The following is an 18,793-nucleotide window of genomic DNA, read 5'->3' on the forward strand; positions in this document are numbered from 1 at the left end:
AATTCTATGACTTTCAACAGAAAAACAGCACCTCCCTCCTTCTCTTCTTATCAATCCAGACTCCTCTCTGTTGGTTCTAAAGCCTGTAGCAGTGAAGCTACGAAGTGGGCCTCCAGAGCAGTTCACTCGACAGCAGGCAGGAGGGAGGAGTTCAGTCGGGAAAGGCCAGGACCGAGGCTCAGGAGGCCAGAAAGGACCTACATAATATCTAATACCTTAATTTGATAGAAAAGGAAACAGAGGGTCAGAGAGGGGACGTCAAAATAAAAGTGAATGTCAGAGATCGTAATGGAACATAAGACTCCTCAAAGGCCAGGTAAAACACAAAACCTAGCCAACACAAAACCCTCTCTATGTAACCAGCGGAATATGAAATGTGGCTCCAATACTGTAGGACTAGAGTCCCTTAAGTATTTTGAAGATACACAGACCTGCTAAAACACATGCTGTCTCAATTCACAAGGTTTCATTTTGAAACCCGAGCTAGGCAGAGAAAGGTACCAAAAAACAAAAACAAACCAAAAAACCCCACAGCTGCTTCTGCATGGAAAGAGATTAAGACTTATTTGGAGAGAACAATCACTGAGCATATAAATTACAGTATGATGCAATAATGACGAATAGCAAGATAAGAGGTTTCAGTAACAAATGCTACAGCCATTCAGAGGGAGAGATGATTAGAGCTGAGGTGCAGAGACCGAAGGGCATGTCTTCCTTCCCAGCAGTGTCTCCACATTTATCTCTCTATAAAGCGATTCCTGTCTTCTCTTTATCTATAAGGATTCTGGGAAGATAGTCAATAGAAAGACACAGCCTTGAAGGAGAGCTCCCAGTATTACACTCACAAATGAAGGTAGAAGCCAGTTACTGTCTACTCCAAAAACCCCCAACTCTACACTGTGGAAAACAAGTTCTTTCAACTTCATAACCTGGGTAATGAGTAAAGTGATAATGCTTGAATTATGTAACTTTCAAGGAAAACAAAACGAAAGTCAATGTTATTTCCCAATAGCAAAGTCTTAAAAGGCCTAATTATTCTTAGTTTTTGTACCGAATCCCTTTTTAAGATTAGTATAATCACAAAATAGTTTAACAAGATAGAAAACACATATTTTCCAATTTTTAAAGAATTGTTGACTAGATTTTTCAAGATCTCAACTAAAAAGTTTTTACTGCCTTGGTCCCTATGGATGTTTTCCATTACCATGTGTTTAATTGAGACTGTTATTACTTATACTTCAATATTGTTTAGAGAACAGAAAAGAAAATTTCACTGAAAATTTATTTAATGTAAACAATGACTAAAATGATTTGGTGAAAAACATTCTGAAGCAATTTGCAATGGAAATAAGCAACAACAACAAAAAAGGGGTGAAGTGGGGGGAGATCCTTTTAAAAGCACCGAAAAAGTGAATAAAAGGCAGTTGAGGGACTGATTTAGCCCACAGATATTAATCTGATGCTGAGAATTTCTGTTTCAGTTGATAGATACCCTTACAGAAATTCTCAGCATCAGATTAATATCTGTGGGATAAATCAGTCCCTCAACTGCCTTTTATTCACTTTTTGGTTGAAAGACAGACTCTTAGATACCTTACAAACACAGATACCACTGGTCTAGGGAGGTAAGCAGGCTTGTCCAAGTATCACAGCAAGTAAGTGGCAGAGCCTGGTCAGAACCAGTTGTCTGTTCAGGACCTCATGCTGTTACTAAAGTTTGGGCATATTTGGTTTCCTACAGCTCTTCAATTAAACTTGAAACTTGCTTGTGAAAGGGAACTCAAAGGTGCATGTCCAGAGATATTTGGTCTCTAAAAAGCCCCAAACAAGTGGCCACTGGTGAGCTGTACTCAGGGAGCTGGGCAGGGTCCCTTTTAAAGTATGTGTAGCTTTGTGGTATTTGACTGGAGGGTGAACTGCTCAAGTTGAAGGCATCTTGTTCATGGTAAAGGGCTGTGTTTCTGGAACCAGCGTAGCATCAAAGACATAAAGTATACTGGATCGAAAACAAAAACTTACAAACGAAACACTGGGATTAGCATGATCATTTCTGTTCCAAGATGATTCCAAGATGATGCAACAATCATAACTGCACACATGCATAACTTTGGAAAATCCAAATCAGAAACTTATAAGTCAACAAAGAAAATCAACAGAGACTTAAGTTTATGCTAACAAATGTGGGATAAGGAATAAAAATACTAGTAATACAAATATTATTGGAGAGGAAGGAAATGGCAAGTAAGTAGACATAAATCAAAAGGAAATAAAAAGCTGTCGTTGGGGCCTTTAATCTTCTCATTATGCAATTCACTTTAGCATAGCAACCTTTGTGCTACTCCCACCATCTGAAAAATTTCTTTAGCTAAACTCAGAGTATCCAAGAGCCTGATTATAGCTCTTCCAAGTACATAAATTAACATCAACAATGCCACAAAAATAAAACATCGCCCATCCGCTTGTGTATCCATCCATCTTTTCAGCAATTATCCCAAGTCAAAACAGCCCAATCTTTACTATAACTAGACCCATAAAAAAATACTTAAAATGATGTTTTATGATCAAATTTTCTTTCTTCATGAATAATTTTTTCAAAAGCAATTTAAATCAAATGTATACAGTTTTATCAAGTTCACTATACTATAAAAAAATGTTTATAGTTTATAGCTCCAGTGTGACTGTGAACATTTTATGGTAGCACAGGGTTGTCTCTGCAGTAAGTTGATGAAACCTAAAACTGGGTTTTTTAACTAAATTTAGGATATTTCCACTGAACCAAAAAAGATGGTCAAGAAAGAAAAGCCAGCCTTCCTCCATACCTGGCACAGACCAACCTCACTGCCCAAGGCATCCTCAGATGTGAGCCTGAGAGAATAGTGGCATCCAATCAAGCCACCCTCACCACTGAAAAAGCAAAGTAAGGAGCAGACCACATTGCTGATGGGGACATGACTTCTACATCCTGAAAACAGCCTGTTCTCAGATCTACCTACTCTGGATGTAGGCTCCCTCATTGCTCCAAGCAATGAGCCTACTCAAAGTAGCTAAAGCTCTGGGCTACACAAAAGGGAACTGGTTATTTTGGTGTAGTAGAAAGAGTACACCAACATTCTTTATTTTTTATTTTTTAATATATTTTATTAATTTCCCACAGAGAAGAAGAGAGAGAGAGAGAGAGTTATAAACATCGATCAGCTGCCTCTTGTACACCCTACTGGGGATGTGCCCGCAACCAAGGTACATGCCCTTGACCAGAATTGAACCTGAGACCTTTCAGTCCACAGGCTGACGCTCTACCCACTGAGCCAAACCAGTTTCGGCCAACATTCTTGGTAAGTCCTGCACACTTGGGTCCATATTCCAGTTCTCTGACTCCCTTTGTGAATCTCAGTTTCCTCACCAGGAAAACAGGAGTGATAACACTTTTTTCAGAATCACAGTTCTAGTTTTGGGAGCAAAATGTCCTTCTAGTTTATTAAAAAGTATCTTTGTGGGTATGTGTTGGGGGGAAGTGGTTCTGATAATATTTAGGTTTAATATTCCAGATTTAATCTTACTGCTCAGTGTGACCTACAGACCAGAAGCCTCAGCATTCCCTGGAAGTTTGTTTGAAAGGCAGACTCTCAGATTCCACCCCAAATCTACTGAGTCAGATTCCCAAGTCATATGTTTACATCTATAAGTTTGAGAAACTCTATTCTATAATACACATGAACATTCAATAAACCAGAGCCTCTTGACACTCTAAGCCAGGGGTCCTCAAACTTTTAAAAGTGGGGGCCAGATCACGGTCCCTCAGAGAGCTGGAGGGCCGGACTATATGAATTACTAATTCCTACTGTAACACCTCGGCTGCGCTCACTGCCCAAAAAACCTGGCGGGCCGGATCAGACTCCTCTGCGGGCCGCATGTGGCCCGCGGGCCGTAGTTTGAAGACCACTGCTAAGCTAAGGTATTAATTGTGACGACTCCTGCTAGTGGTGGTGTTATTTTTCAGGTAGAAAGCAACTAGCAACCCAGGCCTTCTCCCTGGAAGGGATGATGGTATGTTCCTTACTTTGTGCCTTTTGAGTTTAAAAAAAAAATGCATTAAGTACACTGGTTCCAGTTAATACTTAAATCTTCTGTATTTACGTAATCCTGTTATGTGTAATAAATGCCCTGAACGTAATTAGTAATATGAGCCTTCTGATATATGATAAACGAACAAATAACAGTTAGGAAGGACACCTTCGATGTAGTAATTTCTGGTTTCTAGTATGCAACACATAACAGATCGATTAGTAAGAAGGTTCTACAAACTGAATGTTCTCAACACAGGATGACAAAGTTCTAAAGCCGACACTGTGCCTCTCTGTGCATGTGCCTTTCCCCTCCCATCAACTTTCTGAAACACCTCTTAGTTCTTTCCAGTTACATGTGAAAGTACAAGTTTTAAATGCTCCTGAAAGTAAAATTATGACTCAAATTTCTAAAATGAATCACCAAATGCTGGATAGGGAGGCTGGTAACTTTGTGTCTCAGGAAACAAAACCCATCTGAGTGAGTGAGTCACCTCTGTGATCACAGATAACACAGCCACAGCCAGGGCTTGGCAAAAACAAATGGCGATAGCAACCACATGTCAGAATCTCCTGTTTAATGGTTTCTCACATTAAAATGCATCAGTCAGCTCTGTGAAACCAGGAAGTGGAACACAGGACACCACATAATAACAAAAACACTCTCGTGAGTTTGGTATATTTTATCCTTCTGCTCTAAGTCCATTTCGGTTTTTGAAAATAACTCGAATAAATGAAGGTGATGTTTTATCAAGAGGTAAGTATAAAGGAATAAGCTAACTATTATGACAGGTTCTGAAATAGTTCATAATAAAATCTCAATACTTTATAGAGGCCTAGTTACTGAAGCTGTTGATCCAAAATGAAAAAGTTGGCAGATGACTCAAAAAATGTAACAGAGGAAATGGTAACAGGCTCCAGAATAGGGGTGTCGAACTCAATCAGAGAAGGGGCCAAAATCTAAAATCCAGCCTAAATCGCGGGCCGAATGGTTTACTGAACAGTCATAAACTGACAATGTCATAAACTGACAGCGGAGTGCAGTGATGACAGCGCGGTGCGGGCCACATTGCAAGGCCTGGCGGGCTGGATTTGGCCCACGGGCCTTGTGTTTGACACATGTGCTCTAGATGCAGGAAAGCCTGCTATCTTGTGACTCCATGCACAATCTGTACGCATGGCTCTTTCTCAGATACTCCAAGCTCGAAAGAGAGGACAAGTGCATAGTAAACGCATGCTACGTGGCTTTGCCATCGAGATGCTCCTCCTTGCACCCACTAGGAAACTGCTCCATAGTGAAGAGCCAGAGGTCCTCTTGAAGCCCTGGAGAGGGGACATATGCCAGGACTAAGCCTGCCCCATGTTGGTCAGGCTCAGCACAGGGGTAATGCAACAGCCAGGCGATGCTTTTCAAAAGGGGGCACCTCCTATCAACTCCACACACCCACTGGCAGGTAGACTCCAAGGAAACCTTATTTAAACAGTAGATGTAAGCTCCCACACCCACAATAGAAGCAGTGAAATACTAGAGACCCGTTGGGGGCAATGGCAATATTCCCTGTTCCCTTCCTTCACTAGACACGCCCCAGAGTTAAAAAAAAAAAAATAAATAAAAATCAGTAATTTCTGAAATAAGAACAAGATAAAATGCCCCCCATAAAGCCCCCAAGGCCACCCCCATTGTTTCCACAAAGCATCCACTACCTCATAATGAAGGGGATAAAAGGTGCCATGCTGAGTGCAGAATAGGTGCCGTCCATTGGGGAAGGGTAGAGTCGCCCCAACACCAACAGTAAGAGGAACATGCTGGGCTGACGGTTTAGTTCTCCTATGTCACTGAAAAAAATCATTGCACAGAAAAGATTAAAAATTTAAGAGGCGCTATCTTCAACAATTTTTCTCATTAAATAATTATGCATAGAAAGTGAAACTTGCGCCAAAACCGGTTTGGCTCAGCGGTAGAGCATCGGTCTTCGGACTGAAAGGTCCCAGGTTCGAATCCGGTCAAGGGCATGTATGTTGGTTGTGGGCACATCCCCGGTAGGGGGTGTGCAAGAGGCAGCTGGTCAATGTTTCTCTGTCATCGCCGTTTCTAGCTCTCTATCTCTCTCCCTTCCTCTCTGTAAAAAATCAATAAAATATATATATTTTTTTAAAAAGTGAAACTCTATGATTAAGGGATAGTTTTCTTTTTCCCATCCCCCCCTCCCCCCCTTAATCTATTCCTAATGTGTAAATGAAGAACTGCCAAAGCCATGGATTGGGCTTTTGCACCCAATTCTCTTATCAAAACTAATCATTTAATAATTTAAGTCTGCTGTTTTTATTCGAGCTGTTCATACAGAACAGGTGCCTGTTCCAGAGAAAGAAATGTGAAAATTTCAGCATACGAATGTAGTTAAGAAAGCATGAACAGTTACTGACTAGGGCCAGAAAAGCCCATCTGCACAAGTTACTAATGTGGAAATGTATCATAAACAAAAGTAAAATTCATTGATGTTATTTTACTTTACCATTACAGACAACTAGTACAAATTCATACCAAGTGCTAGAAGAATTAAAAAGATGCCCATACTAAAAAATCCCCCGTCAGCTCAGACTGTGATTGGAAGGACAATGGTGAACTTCTCCATCTGCCTCGATTAGCCTGGAAGCCCTCTTTATGGCTTTGAGTTTCCAGGGCCACTGGCCATCTTTGTTCAGGAACACCAGAAGCACTTCTGATCATAGGTGACAGGTTAGTCAGCTAACTGCTGTAGTTTCACAACAGTCAGCCATAACAGGCCAGGGGAAAAAAAAGACAGGTGCATTAAAGTAAACTCAACATGTAAACACACATCTTTTTAAATAATTTAGGAAGAAAATGCTCTTAACAGAAGAAATCACCATGTGCTTCTAGGAAGCTAATTCCTGTATAACACTGGAAACAGGATTTTAAAACTATTATATCAAAATGGGATTTTATACAACTTTTCATGTATAAATCTACTAAAGAGACTCAGGCAACATCTATATATATAAAATCCTAGCAATCAGAATGGTGGACCAACCAGAAAAAACGGAATGACCGGTGGCTATGAGGTGCGCTGCAGCAGCTAATCAGTCTTATCTGGGCCCTGATCGGGCTCCTCTCCCCAACCTAACTGGGGGCAAGTCTGGCTGGCTAACCTCTTGCGGCCCCTCCCTCCTGCTGGCTAGGCCCAATAGACCTCTATGGGGCAGGCCAGCCAGACCCTAACTGTGTACGAATTCATGCACTGGGCCTCTAGTGATGTAATAAAGAAGCACTTTTAAAAAATCCATCTGAGTTACAAGGAAGAAGTTGGTTAAAAACTGTTGCTTGGAGGAAAAAATCTCCCTTGATTCACATCTTGATTTTACTTTGCCCCACCCTATTCTCGCCTTACCTGTCCACAGTATTGGATACAGCTTCTAATTGCTTGAGAAGGAAAGGGTAGAGTTCTGGGAAACGAGAAAAAAATTCACTCCCTGTCATTCTGTGGAGAAAAAGATAGAGAGAAATTACTATCATTATTTCCTCTAATTAAATAATAAAGCCTCTATTTTTTTTAAAGATAATTGAGATTATTTAGATATACACTTTTTAGAATATATTTTTATTGAATTTATTGAGGGTTACATTGATTAATTAAATAGGTTTCAAGTGCACAAGTCTATAATGCATCATCTGTATACTGTATTGTAGGTGCACCACCCATAGTCTAATCTCCTTTTGTCACCATTTATTCCCCCTTTCCCTCCCTGCACTTACCCAACCCTCTTCCCTCTGGTAATCACATTTTATACTTAGATATTTAATGAAATAATGTTAAAAACAAAGCCTACATTTGAAGAATCTAATAATCAGTGGAAACAATACTACATTTAATTTTGATTTGGGAAGTGCTCCTAATATGTGCAAATTTGTCTCAAAATTTAAGACTATGTATATTTACAAATATTTGATATTAAATTCTGTCAGGGATAAATACATCATTTGTAAAAATTCCAAGTTTCCAACAATTAATTTGGACTATGAATGCAGTCAACAGCTGGTTGACTGAGACTGACTCAGTTTCATTAATAAGAAAAAGTCTAGAACAAGGTTTCTCAATGACCAGATAATTCTTTGTTGTAGACACTGCAGAATGTTGAGCAGCCTTCATAACTTCTATCCCTTAGATGCCAATAGTACGGTAGTAACACTGACCCCCAGCAAAGAAAATAAAAATGGTCTCTGGCCATTACCAGATGCACCTTGAGGGGAAAAATATCTCCAGTTGAGACACCTGGTCTGGAGTATGGTTATCAGAAGTATGAACTTGTGTGAAGTTCTGAGGGTCCAATCCCAGCAAACAACTGTGAGGACTACCTTTTTCATCTTTATTAACACTACTCTAAAATTCTGACAAGATCCTGAAAATAGCTCCAACTAAATACAGCATTTAGTTAAATACTCCATCTCCATATCTATTAAAAAAAAACTACTCTGGCCGAAACCGGTTTGGCTCAGTGGTAGAGCGTCGGTCTGTGGACTGAAAGGTCCCAGGTTCGATTCCGGTCAAGGGCATGTACCTTGGTTGCAGGCACATCCCCGGTTGGGGCTGTGCAAGAGGCAGCTGGTCGATGTTTCTCTCTCATTGACATTTCTAGCTCTCTATCTCTCTCTCTCTCCCTTCCTCTCTGTGAAAAATCAATAAAATATATTTAAGAAAAAAAAAAAAAAACTATTCTGAAGGGGTGGCATAAATATTCCCTAACTTGCCCCTTCTTATCAACTCTCTATGTATGTTCCTACTAATGGAGACCAAAACATCACGTATTTAAAAATTACTGTGTATTTTACACATAGCGAAATGTTCAAATCTTAAGTATACCATTCAATCCATTGTCACAAATGCATACACTCATGTAATTCAGACCTCTATGAAGACTCAGAAAATTTCTATCATCTCAGAAAGTTCCCTTGTGCCCCTTCCCAGTCAATTCTCAATCCTTAAAGCAATCATGGTTTGATTTCCATGATCATAATTTGGTTTTGTCTATTCTAGAATTTCATGTAAATGTAATAATACATTACATAACCTTTGTGTCTGGCTTTTCTCACTGGACGTAAAGTTTATGAGATTCATCCGTGCTATTCGCTGTACTAATAGCTTGATTCTGTGTTTGCTGAGTACGACTATTCCGTTATATGAATATACAAATGTGTTTACCTCTTGACAGACATGGATTGCTCCCACTTCTTGACTATTACGAATAAAGCTGCTATGAACTTTCTCTAGTTGTGTTTTTGTGGACATGCATTTTCATTTCTCTTAGGTAAATATCTGAGAATAAAACTGCAGTATGTTTAATATTTTAGGAAACTGGCAGTTTTCCAAAATAATAACAATAGCATTTTACACTCCCAACAAGAAAAAGCATTCTAGTGTCTCTGCATATTTTTCTTTTTTTAAGATATATTTTTATTGATTTTTTTACAGAGAGGAAGAGAGAGGGATAGAGAGCTAGAAACATCGATGAGAGAGAAACATCGACCAGCTGCCTCTTGCATATCCCCTACCGGGGATGTGCCCGCAACCAACGTACATGCCCTTGACGGGAATCGAACCAGGGACCTTTCAGTCTGCAGACTGACGCTCCACCACTAAGCCAAACCAGTTTTGGCATCTGAATATTTTTCTAACACTTGCTACTGCCTTTCTTTTTTCCATTTTAGCCATCCTAGTGGGTATGGAGTGGTATCTCTCTGTGATTTTGATTTACATATACTTGATGATTAAATGACATTAAACATATTTTCTGTGCTTTGGTCATTGGTATTGCCTTTTGCTAAGTATCTATTCAAGATTTTTGCCACTTTTAAATTACGTTGCTTGTTTCTTTTGTCATGTATGCATTGCATGGACTTTCTCGTAGTCTGTGGTTTGCCAATTTATTTGCTTAATATATTTTGATGAAAAGAAGTTTCAAAGTACTAATGAAGTCCAAATTGGATCAATTTATTTATTTTGTGATTCATGCTTTCCATAGCCAAAGAAATCTTTGCCTTCTGAACATCACAAAGATATTGTTTTCATATACAAGTTTAATAGCTTTATGTTGAGGTCTATGATCCATCAAAAATATGGTGTGAGGTAGAGGTCAAGGTTCTTTTTTTCTACATTAGTGTATCATATTTTTAATAGAGAGATGCCATAAAAAAAGACATCAGTCTTAAGTAGGAGAGATTATATTATAAAGTTGAATTTCTCCCCCAATTCAATGCAATTACAATAAAAATAGTAATTTTTTTTTGTGTGTGTGTGTGTGTGTGTGTACGTGAAACAAGATTCTAAAATACATAAAGATGCAAAAAGGGCCAAGCAAGAGTGGCAAAGATAATCTTAAAGAACAAAAAGCTAGAGGTCTCATACAATCAAGTAGCTAGAATAAAACTTCAGCAGTAATTAGAACGCTGTGGTGACAAATAGGCCAATGAAATAAAATAGAGAGCACAGTAACACACCTACATACACACATAAATGAAAACTTGATTTATGAAAGACCTGACATGCAGATGCCTGTACTATGAAAACCATACATGCTATAACTAATTATCCAAACAAAATTAAAATTGGATCCCAACCTCCAACAATACACAAAGTTAAATTCCAGTGAATTCAAGACTTAGAAGTAAAAATTAAAATTTCTAAACTCCTTAAAAGACAACAGAGAATAGAATTTATTGAACAAGACCCAAAAGCATCAACTAGTAGGTGCATGGGACGATACTAACCAACTGAGTCACACCGGCCAGGGCTGAACATTTTAACTAATTGTTCTGTACTTAGTAGCTTGATGGGTTTTGACTACATCTTTTAAAAACATTTTGTTCAAGTTATTTTGTCCATACTTGATGGGGGAAGACCATGAAACATTCAATGTGTACTGTGAGGGTTTAAATAAAACAAAAAATATTTTTCTAAGGAGAATTTGACCTTATTCAGGTACTATGAACACATAGGAGGTGCCTTTCTAGTCTAGCATTCTTAGTTCCACAATACTTTAGAAAATGTTGACTCAATTTCTGCTTCAGTTCTTAGGGATATGCAATATTAACAATTCTTGTGTATTATGAAATAGAGTCTCAAGAGGCAAGGCCTATAGGAAGATGTTGGAATTATCTAAACAGAACTCAAACTTCACTCACACCCGATTTTCAACTATATGAAAAGTTCTACAACACCTTAAATCCAGATCTTAGACTGCTAATACATTAATACCAGCCTTCAACTAACAATGTCTACACTTTATAGTTAAACGGAGTGAAAAATTACCACATTCAGGTGTCTCTCTATTTGCAGGCAGTTCATAGATTTGGGGCTGGCTCTTATAGGTCTGTAATCCAGCCTTATTTTAATAGGCCAAGGTCATGAAACCATTTCAGTCCATATTTGAATCTCCCTCCTCTGAATCCTGGGACATATGAGTTTTACCTCTCACTTGCTACTTAATAAAAGCTGTAGTGTAAGCATATTTTTCTCAAGAAAGTAGCAAATATATTTTAAAAATACCTACATACTTCATGTTGGGTACTGTGCTAGGTCCTATGGGAGATACTAACAATATGCAATAGTCACTGCTCTTAGAGTTTACAATCTAGTTAGAAAGACAAGGCATATACATCCTTTATAATAAAAGCCTAATATGCTAAGTATCCAGTTGACTGGTCGGCCACTCAACCAATCAAAACGTAATATGCTAATGATAGGCTAAGGCCACTCAACCACTCACTATGGCGTGCACTGACCACCAGGGGGCAGACAATTGACTGGTCAACCAGTCGCTATGACATGCACTGACCACCAGAGGACAGGCGCTCCAATTAGTAGGTTAGCTTGCTGCTGGGATCCAACCTATCAGGACTGAGTGAAATGAACTGAACATACCCTGGAGCCCTCCTGCGGTCCCTCTCCATTGGCCAACTTCCCATGTCCCTCCCCAGCCCTGATCGTGCACCAGTGGGATTCCTCGGCCTGGTCTGTGCACTCTCACAATCTGAGACCCCTCAGGGGATGTCAGAGAGCTGGTTTCGGACCCCACTGTTACACAAATTCGTGCACCAGGCCTCTAGTTCAAAATAACCAATAATGTAAGGCAAACCAGCGTAAAGGTCAAATGAATAAACCTATGTAATAAAAGGCTAATATGCAAATTGTCCTCTTGACCAGGAGTTCGACCAGGATTTCAACTGGGAGTTCAACCAGGGGACAAGGCCAGCCAGCCAACCACCTGTGGCCCCTCTCCCTGGTCATCCCCACCACAGACAGGCCTCCCTACCCCAATCAGGGCAGACCAGCCAGACCCCACCTATGCACAAATTCGTGCACAGGGCCTCTAGTACTTACAATGAAAAGTACAGAGTTGGAAAAGATATAATTGGGAGCTGAAGAGATTAGGGAAAATTTTGTGGGAAACATAGAAACCAAGACGAGTCTGGAAAAATTAGTAAAAGTAGGTTAAAAAGGAGAAGACAGCATGGAGGGAGTGGGCAGGTAAAGGAACAAGTGGTAGATAAACAGGCTGGATAAAAAGAGGACTTCATAATAAGAGTAGGATGGCATATAATTTTTTAGAAATTTGAATGCCTGACTAAGCAGATTTATCTGCGTCTTACAGGCATTGAAAGTTTCTGAACAGAAAAGAGATGTGACAAGAGCAGATAGACTAGACTAGGGAGCAGAAACATAGTGTCCCAATGGACATTCACTAAATGTGTACCTGTTAACCTTAACTAGAGCATAAATATCTATAGGTAAGGGACCATATCTACTTCCTTACATCTCTCTTGACACACAGCACAATACTATGTAAATGTCCATTGACTGGTAAAAAATTTTTCTTCTCTGGCAAATATTGGTAAATATTGGGGGGGGGGGATAGCTAATATAGTTAACCTCAAAACTATGCCTTTTTTCTTCTCTTAGTGATTCCCAAGTGCCATCTAACTACCCACCCAATTTTCCAAGCCCGAAACTCCCCACCTATATGGTCATCAGGGCACTCCTGCTGTTTCTACCTCTGGAGTATCTATTGAATCCATGTCTCTCATTCCTCACTGATTCCTCCCCAAGTCTAACTGCTATTATCTCTTGCCTAGATACTGTGTCAGTTTCTCACCTGATCTCTTTGTTCAAATCTTGCCTCCTCTTAACTTTCTATTGTGACAAGAATTCTTGTTATGAAATACAAATCTAATCAAGCGATATTATGAGATTAATGGCTCCCTACTGCTTTCTGAATAAAGACTAAACTCCTTAGCTTGATTTACCAAGTTCTGCCTAATTTGATTCACTTGTCCAGTCCTAGACATATAAATTTGGAAGGTGGAATTCTATCAATATTCAATACTTTTCTAGTCTCCAGATCTTGGCAAACGTTGTTTGTACTTTCTGCTAGGAAAAGCTTCTTCCCTTTATTATCCCAGACCAAGTCCAACTGATCCTTCAATTTTGGGCTTTGGATGATTTCTTCAGGGATACTTTCCTAATGTCCCAAATATGGGTTGGGTGCCTGCCATTGGTCTTACACTATAACCTATAATCACCCCATCATAGCACTTGAAGCATGTCATAACATGGAATTCCTCATTTAATTTCTTCTTTCTCCCACCAGACTATACATCCTGCATAGGCAGAGACTATGTCTATTTTATTTTTCCATATTAACTCAGGTGCTAAGTATGATGCTCAGTTCACACTGGTGCCTAATAAATAGTGAATAAACAAAAGAACAGAGTCCTTGTCATAGTCAAGGAGAAAAGGAATTATGACTTAAAATGGTGACAAATTCATAATTTCTTAAAGTGCCTCCTTAGCTATATCTGAGGACATTCAGAATTACATTTGACTTAATAAATTGAATATCCTGCCAGGACTTGAAAAATTTTTAAACACAAATATAAAGCTTGTCTCACTGGTTTGCAAACAGTTCAATTCTAGCTCACCCAAATAAGCAAACAGGCTGATATGCCACCTGCACAGATAAAGCAAGCCCTGGGGGTAAATTCTCCAGTGACAGGCATTTCAAACCTGTTTATCTATGAGGCTAAAAACTGGCCCAGCAACCTTATAAAAACAAGGGAAGTGGTAGCCAAAAGGAAAAACTGAACCTATTCTAAGTTCAGGCTCCTAGGAAGACAAAAGGAGACCACCAAAAATTGTGAATGGGATAAGACAAGAACAACATAGGTGAAAACAAACAAGCCTGGATAGAGGGTGAGAATAAAGCAGCTTTAACTTGGGCTGTCAGGCTACACAAAAGCTGAGTTAGCCCCTAACCCATCAGGTAAGATTAGACAACTGATGAGAGGCCCTTAAGGAAACAGAAGCTCCTTGAAAAAAAATCTACTTGTCTAGCATCAAGAATAAGGTACCAGCAGCACAGAGTGGCGATGGGTCCACCAGAGCACTCTTCTGCCTGACGTGCTCAGTGTTGGGCACCCCGAGCCCAGCCAGAGCAGAGAACAAAGTAGGCAGGCCATTGAGGTTTCCTGAATGAATTAAAGTGCTTGCCTGGCAACCATTTTGTTTTATTTTAAAAGTGTGTGTGTGTGTGTGTGTGTGTGTGTGTGTGTGTGCGCGCGCTTTTTTTATTAGCACTAATTTGTTGAAGAAAATTTTGATAAAGAATATTGCAAGGAAAAAAATCTAAAAATCACTATAAACTCACCACCCAAAATGGCTGCCAGTCTGTTGATATCTGTCCATCTGTACTTTTCTCCCCATTATACATTATTTTATAATTTTTTACACTTAGCAACATATCAAGAATACTTTCCACATCAATCTGAACCCATTTTAACGTAGCCAGTGTGACACTCTCTGTGCTTCTCCTATGGCTGAACATACCCCTGGGCACTAACCCAGAATGACCCATCTCCATCTTGGCTAAGCCATGTGTGGATGGTAGTCCTGACTCCAGCCATGTCCAGAGCCTACCTTTGTCTGTACACTTCATGCCTAACCTTGGCAATGCCAAGAGTCTAGTTTTAGAGTTTTCACCATTTTGGTAGTCTCTGAATCCAGCCTGCCACCTAACACATTTGAATCTAACTTAGCTTAGAAAAACCTTCCCTTGAATCAAGCCTCTATTTCTCTTGGAGACCCTGTCCTAAGATCGGCCACATATAAAAGGTTGAAATGACAGAAGCACATGTTTCTGAGATTAACAAAAGCATCCAGATGAAAACTATCATACTATGAGAAGAAGCATTTGGTGAAATATGCTAAAAATAAAAATAAGGTATCTCTATCCCCATTTCCTACATACACATTCCCTATCATTCTCAGTCATCTCAGGAATGGGGATCAACAGGATAATGCACAAAGGTATAAAAAGAGAAAGCTAACAAAGGCAAGCACAAACAGGCAGGAGTAAGGAGCTGCAGAGTAGACTGCGAGGAGCTGCATAGCTTGCGCCTGTTTTCTTTGTGTGTGTGTTTTTAACAGAATTTATTCACAGGCCATGGAGCAAACACCATAAATCTGGTCATTAGATGAAAGCAAACGCTGAAGACAAAAGCCTGGAGGTTTTCAGACTGTATTTCAAATGGGAACCCAATAAAGTATGAAAACCTATTTACTCCCCAGATTGTGGCTTATAAAATCACCCAGAGAGAAATCAGCCAAGGGCCTGTATCTCTTTGCCACAGTGATTACTGATAAAAACAGCAAGCTTCATCTTAAGAAAAACAGTACCCCCAAATGGAAACAAACCTAGAAAGATGACAAAGTGCGTGCAAGCACACACACACACACACACACACACACACACTTCAAAGGGTGATCAAATGCACTAATAAAATAGAAGCAACTAATAACAAAGAAATCTGGTTTTGGAATTCCACTGGGAGGCTCTTCTCTTACTCCATTCTAGAATCCTCTCCCCCATCTCTGACACCAGCATTTCTCCCTAGAGTAGCAGCAGTTATAAAAGTGATTGGACAAAAAGACGTCAGTGGTCTCAGAGTCAGAATCTCACAACAAGCACCTGTAATCATAGTAATGGTTCCACCAGGAAGTCCTGTAATTAAATTTCAGGCAAACCTGTCGGAAGTTAAAGTACTAGGAAAGGCATCTTCTTCAGGGCCTCTGTTCTAAGCGCATGACTCTGACCGGATCTCATACAATCTCATTTCCCTTCTTATCCTCTGTAGACAGCCATGAAATTCCTGATCTTTTGAATGACTTTCTAATCCCTCCCTTCAAATAAAAAAACTAGCCATCACTATACTATACCCTGAGAAGGTGAAAGGCCTTGGTTCTGGAAGAGCATGCCATCCCATGTGTGAAACCACTGGCCCAGGGTGGGCCTGGAAATACACTTCCACTCACCACACAACCAGTTGGTCAGTAAACACATATCTCTTGAATTCCTCATGTGTGCAAGGTCCCACTCAGGCAGTTTATACGGATACTAGTAGCCCTGCACATGAATCCGTGCACCAGTAGCTCTCTGCAGGGCCTAGCCTCTCTGCGCCCACTGCCCAGAGGCTCTCTGGGCCCAGAGGCCCATCTGGGCTGGGCGTGGGATACTTGCCTCCCCCTTACCCTGCCACTGTTCCATGCCTGCTGCTCAGAGGTCCTCTGAGGCTGCGGTGGAATGCTTGCCTTGTCGCCGCAGCAATAAAGCAAGCGTTCCACCAGGCCCCTCATGCTGCCTACTCTCAATGGCCACCCCCTTGGGACTGGGAGACTCAGGCGGGGCTCAGAGGACTGGGTACCACCTTCTTTGTGATGGAGTGACAGTTAATTTGCATATTACCCTTTTATTAGATAGGATTTTTACACCAGAATTTTTTCTTCTTAGAAAATTCCACCATCTATAAAATATCAGAAGCAGTCTACCTCCAATAGTTAATCAACATGGATTTGTATGCATGCATATAAGCATAACCAATGGATGCAGATAACAGGGGTTGAGGGTGAGGGCAGGATTGGAGGGTAGGGGCAATGAGTGGGTAAGCACACATTTGTAATACCTTAATAAAGGAGAGAGAGAGAGAGAGAGAGAGAGAGACCAAAGATATGATAATTAAATGTAATGCAAAATTCTTAATTGGGGAGAAATTGTTACAAAAGAATAAAATTTAAATATGAACTGTATATCTATAATAGGAGAGCCAAAACCAGTTTGGCTCAGTGGATAGAGCATTGGCCTGTGGACTGAAAGGTCCCAGGTTCGATTCTGGTCAGGGGCATATACCTCGGTTATGGGCACATCCCCAGGGGGGGCCTGGGGGGAGGTGGGAGAGGGTGCAGGAGGCAGCTGATCAATGTTTCTCTCTCATCAATGTTTTAACTTTCTATTCCTCTCCCTTCCTCTCTGTAAAAGTAAATAAAATATATTTAAAAATAATAATAATAATAAAAGGAGGGGGAAATTATTTTCCAAGCAATTTGTGGTAGAATGTTTCTAAAAATGGCCACAATTTCCACTGCCCTCCCCAAGTGTACATACCTCTCTTCCTTCAAGAGGTGGGCTCTATTTCCTCTTCCTTTCACACTGATCTAGCTTTGTGACTTCTTTAATCAACAAAAGCCCATAGACATGATGCTGTGCCTTAGGCTTCAAGAGAAACGGCAGCCTCTGTATTCACTGTCTTGAAGATGAGACTACTCTGCTAGAGAAAGACCCCACTCCCCCAGTTATTTATGCCCCCAGGAGAGGGTCTGGACATGAGTGTGAGACCATCTTGGGTCATTCCAACCCCAGCTGAGGTCTCAGACAAGTAAATGTAGCTACCTGCATGACCCCAGATGAAACTATATGGTGAAAAACCACCCAGCTGAACCCAGCTAACCGACAAAATTGTGAGAAATATGAAACTGTTATTACTTTAAGCCACTGAATTTTGGGGTGTTTATTATGCAGCAACAGGGAAGTGAAAGAGAACATGCAAGGTAACTGAGTTAGAGTTAGACTATATGGAAAAGATACTACTAACAAAAAGGGATACTGATAGCAGGAACACACAGTTTAACTACTATATTTATTCTCTCCCTGTTCTGGGGACCAGAAAGCTGAAATATGTATCCACGGTCTAAAACCAAAGTGTCAGCAGGGTAGCTCCAGAAGCTCTTGGGAAGTTTCGGACCCTCACCTATTCTGGCTTCTGGTGGCTGCTGGCATTCTATGGCTGGTAGCTGCATACTCCAATCTCTACCTGTGGCCACACTGCTTTCTCCTCTTTTGTCTCTCAAATCTCCTGCTATTCCATTTTTAAAAATATATACTTTATCGATTTTTCACAGAGAGGAAGGGAGAGAGACAGAGAGCCAGAAACATCGATGACAGAAATACATCGACAAGCTGCCTCCTGTACACCCCCCACCGGGGACATGCCCGCAACCTACGTACATGCTCTTGACTGGGATTGAACCTGGGACCCTTCGGTCCGCAGGCCGACACTCTATCCACTGAGCCAAACCGGTTTCGGCTGCTATTCCATTCTTATCGATGCACTAGGATCCACCAAAAAATTCAAGATAACTACTCCGTCATAAAATCCTTAATGTAATCATATTGACAAAGACCCCCTTTCCGTCCAAGGTAACATTTACAGATTCCAGGGATTAGGACCGGATGTCTTTGGGGGATCATTATTTTGCCTATCACAACTATGAAAACATCCAAAAGTTAAGACTGTAGGGGGCAAGAATGAACATAACTGTTTTTACTTCAAT

At 40.3% G+C, this 18,793-nt stretch overlaps 1 protein-coding gene across 4 annotated transcripts in view; it reads right to left on the bottom strand.

Moving 5' to 3' along the window:
- Positions 1 to 18,793, bottom strand: part of THADA (THADA armadillo repeat containing) — a 279,146-nt gene that overhangs the window by 154,965 nt on the left and 105,388 nt on the right. For all 4 annotated transcript variants that reach the window (XM_084901467.1, XM_084901468.1, XM_084901466.1 and 1 more), the window contains exons 27-28: positions 7,469 to 7,558; positions 5,766 to 5,897 (exon numbers count right to left, since the gene is read on the bottom strand). In XM_084901467.1, coding sequence (XP_084757593.1) covers positions 5,766 to 5,897; positions 7,469 to 7,558 — 222 coding nt within the window. The remainder of the gene's footprint in view (positions 1 to 5,765; positions 5,898 to 7,468; positions 7,559 to 18,793) is intronic.

Source organism: Pipistrellus hanaki (genome assembly GCF_964339955.1).
Source record: "Pipistrellus hanaki genome assembly, chromosome: 12".
Lineage (NCBI taxonomy): Eukaryota > Metazoa > Chordata > Mammalia > Chiroptera > Vespertilionidae > Pipistrellus > Pipistrellus hanaki.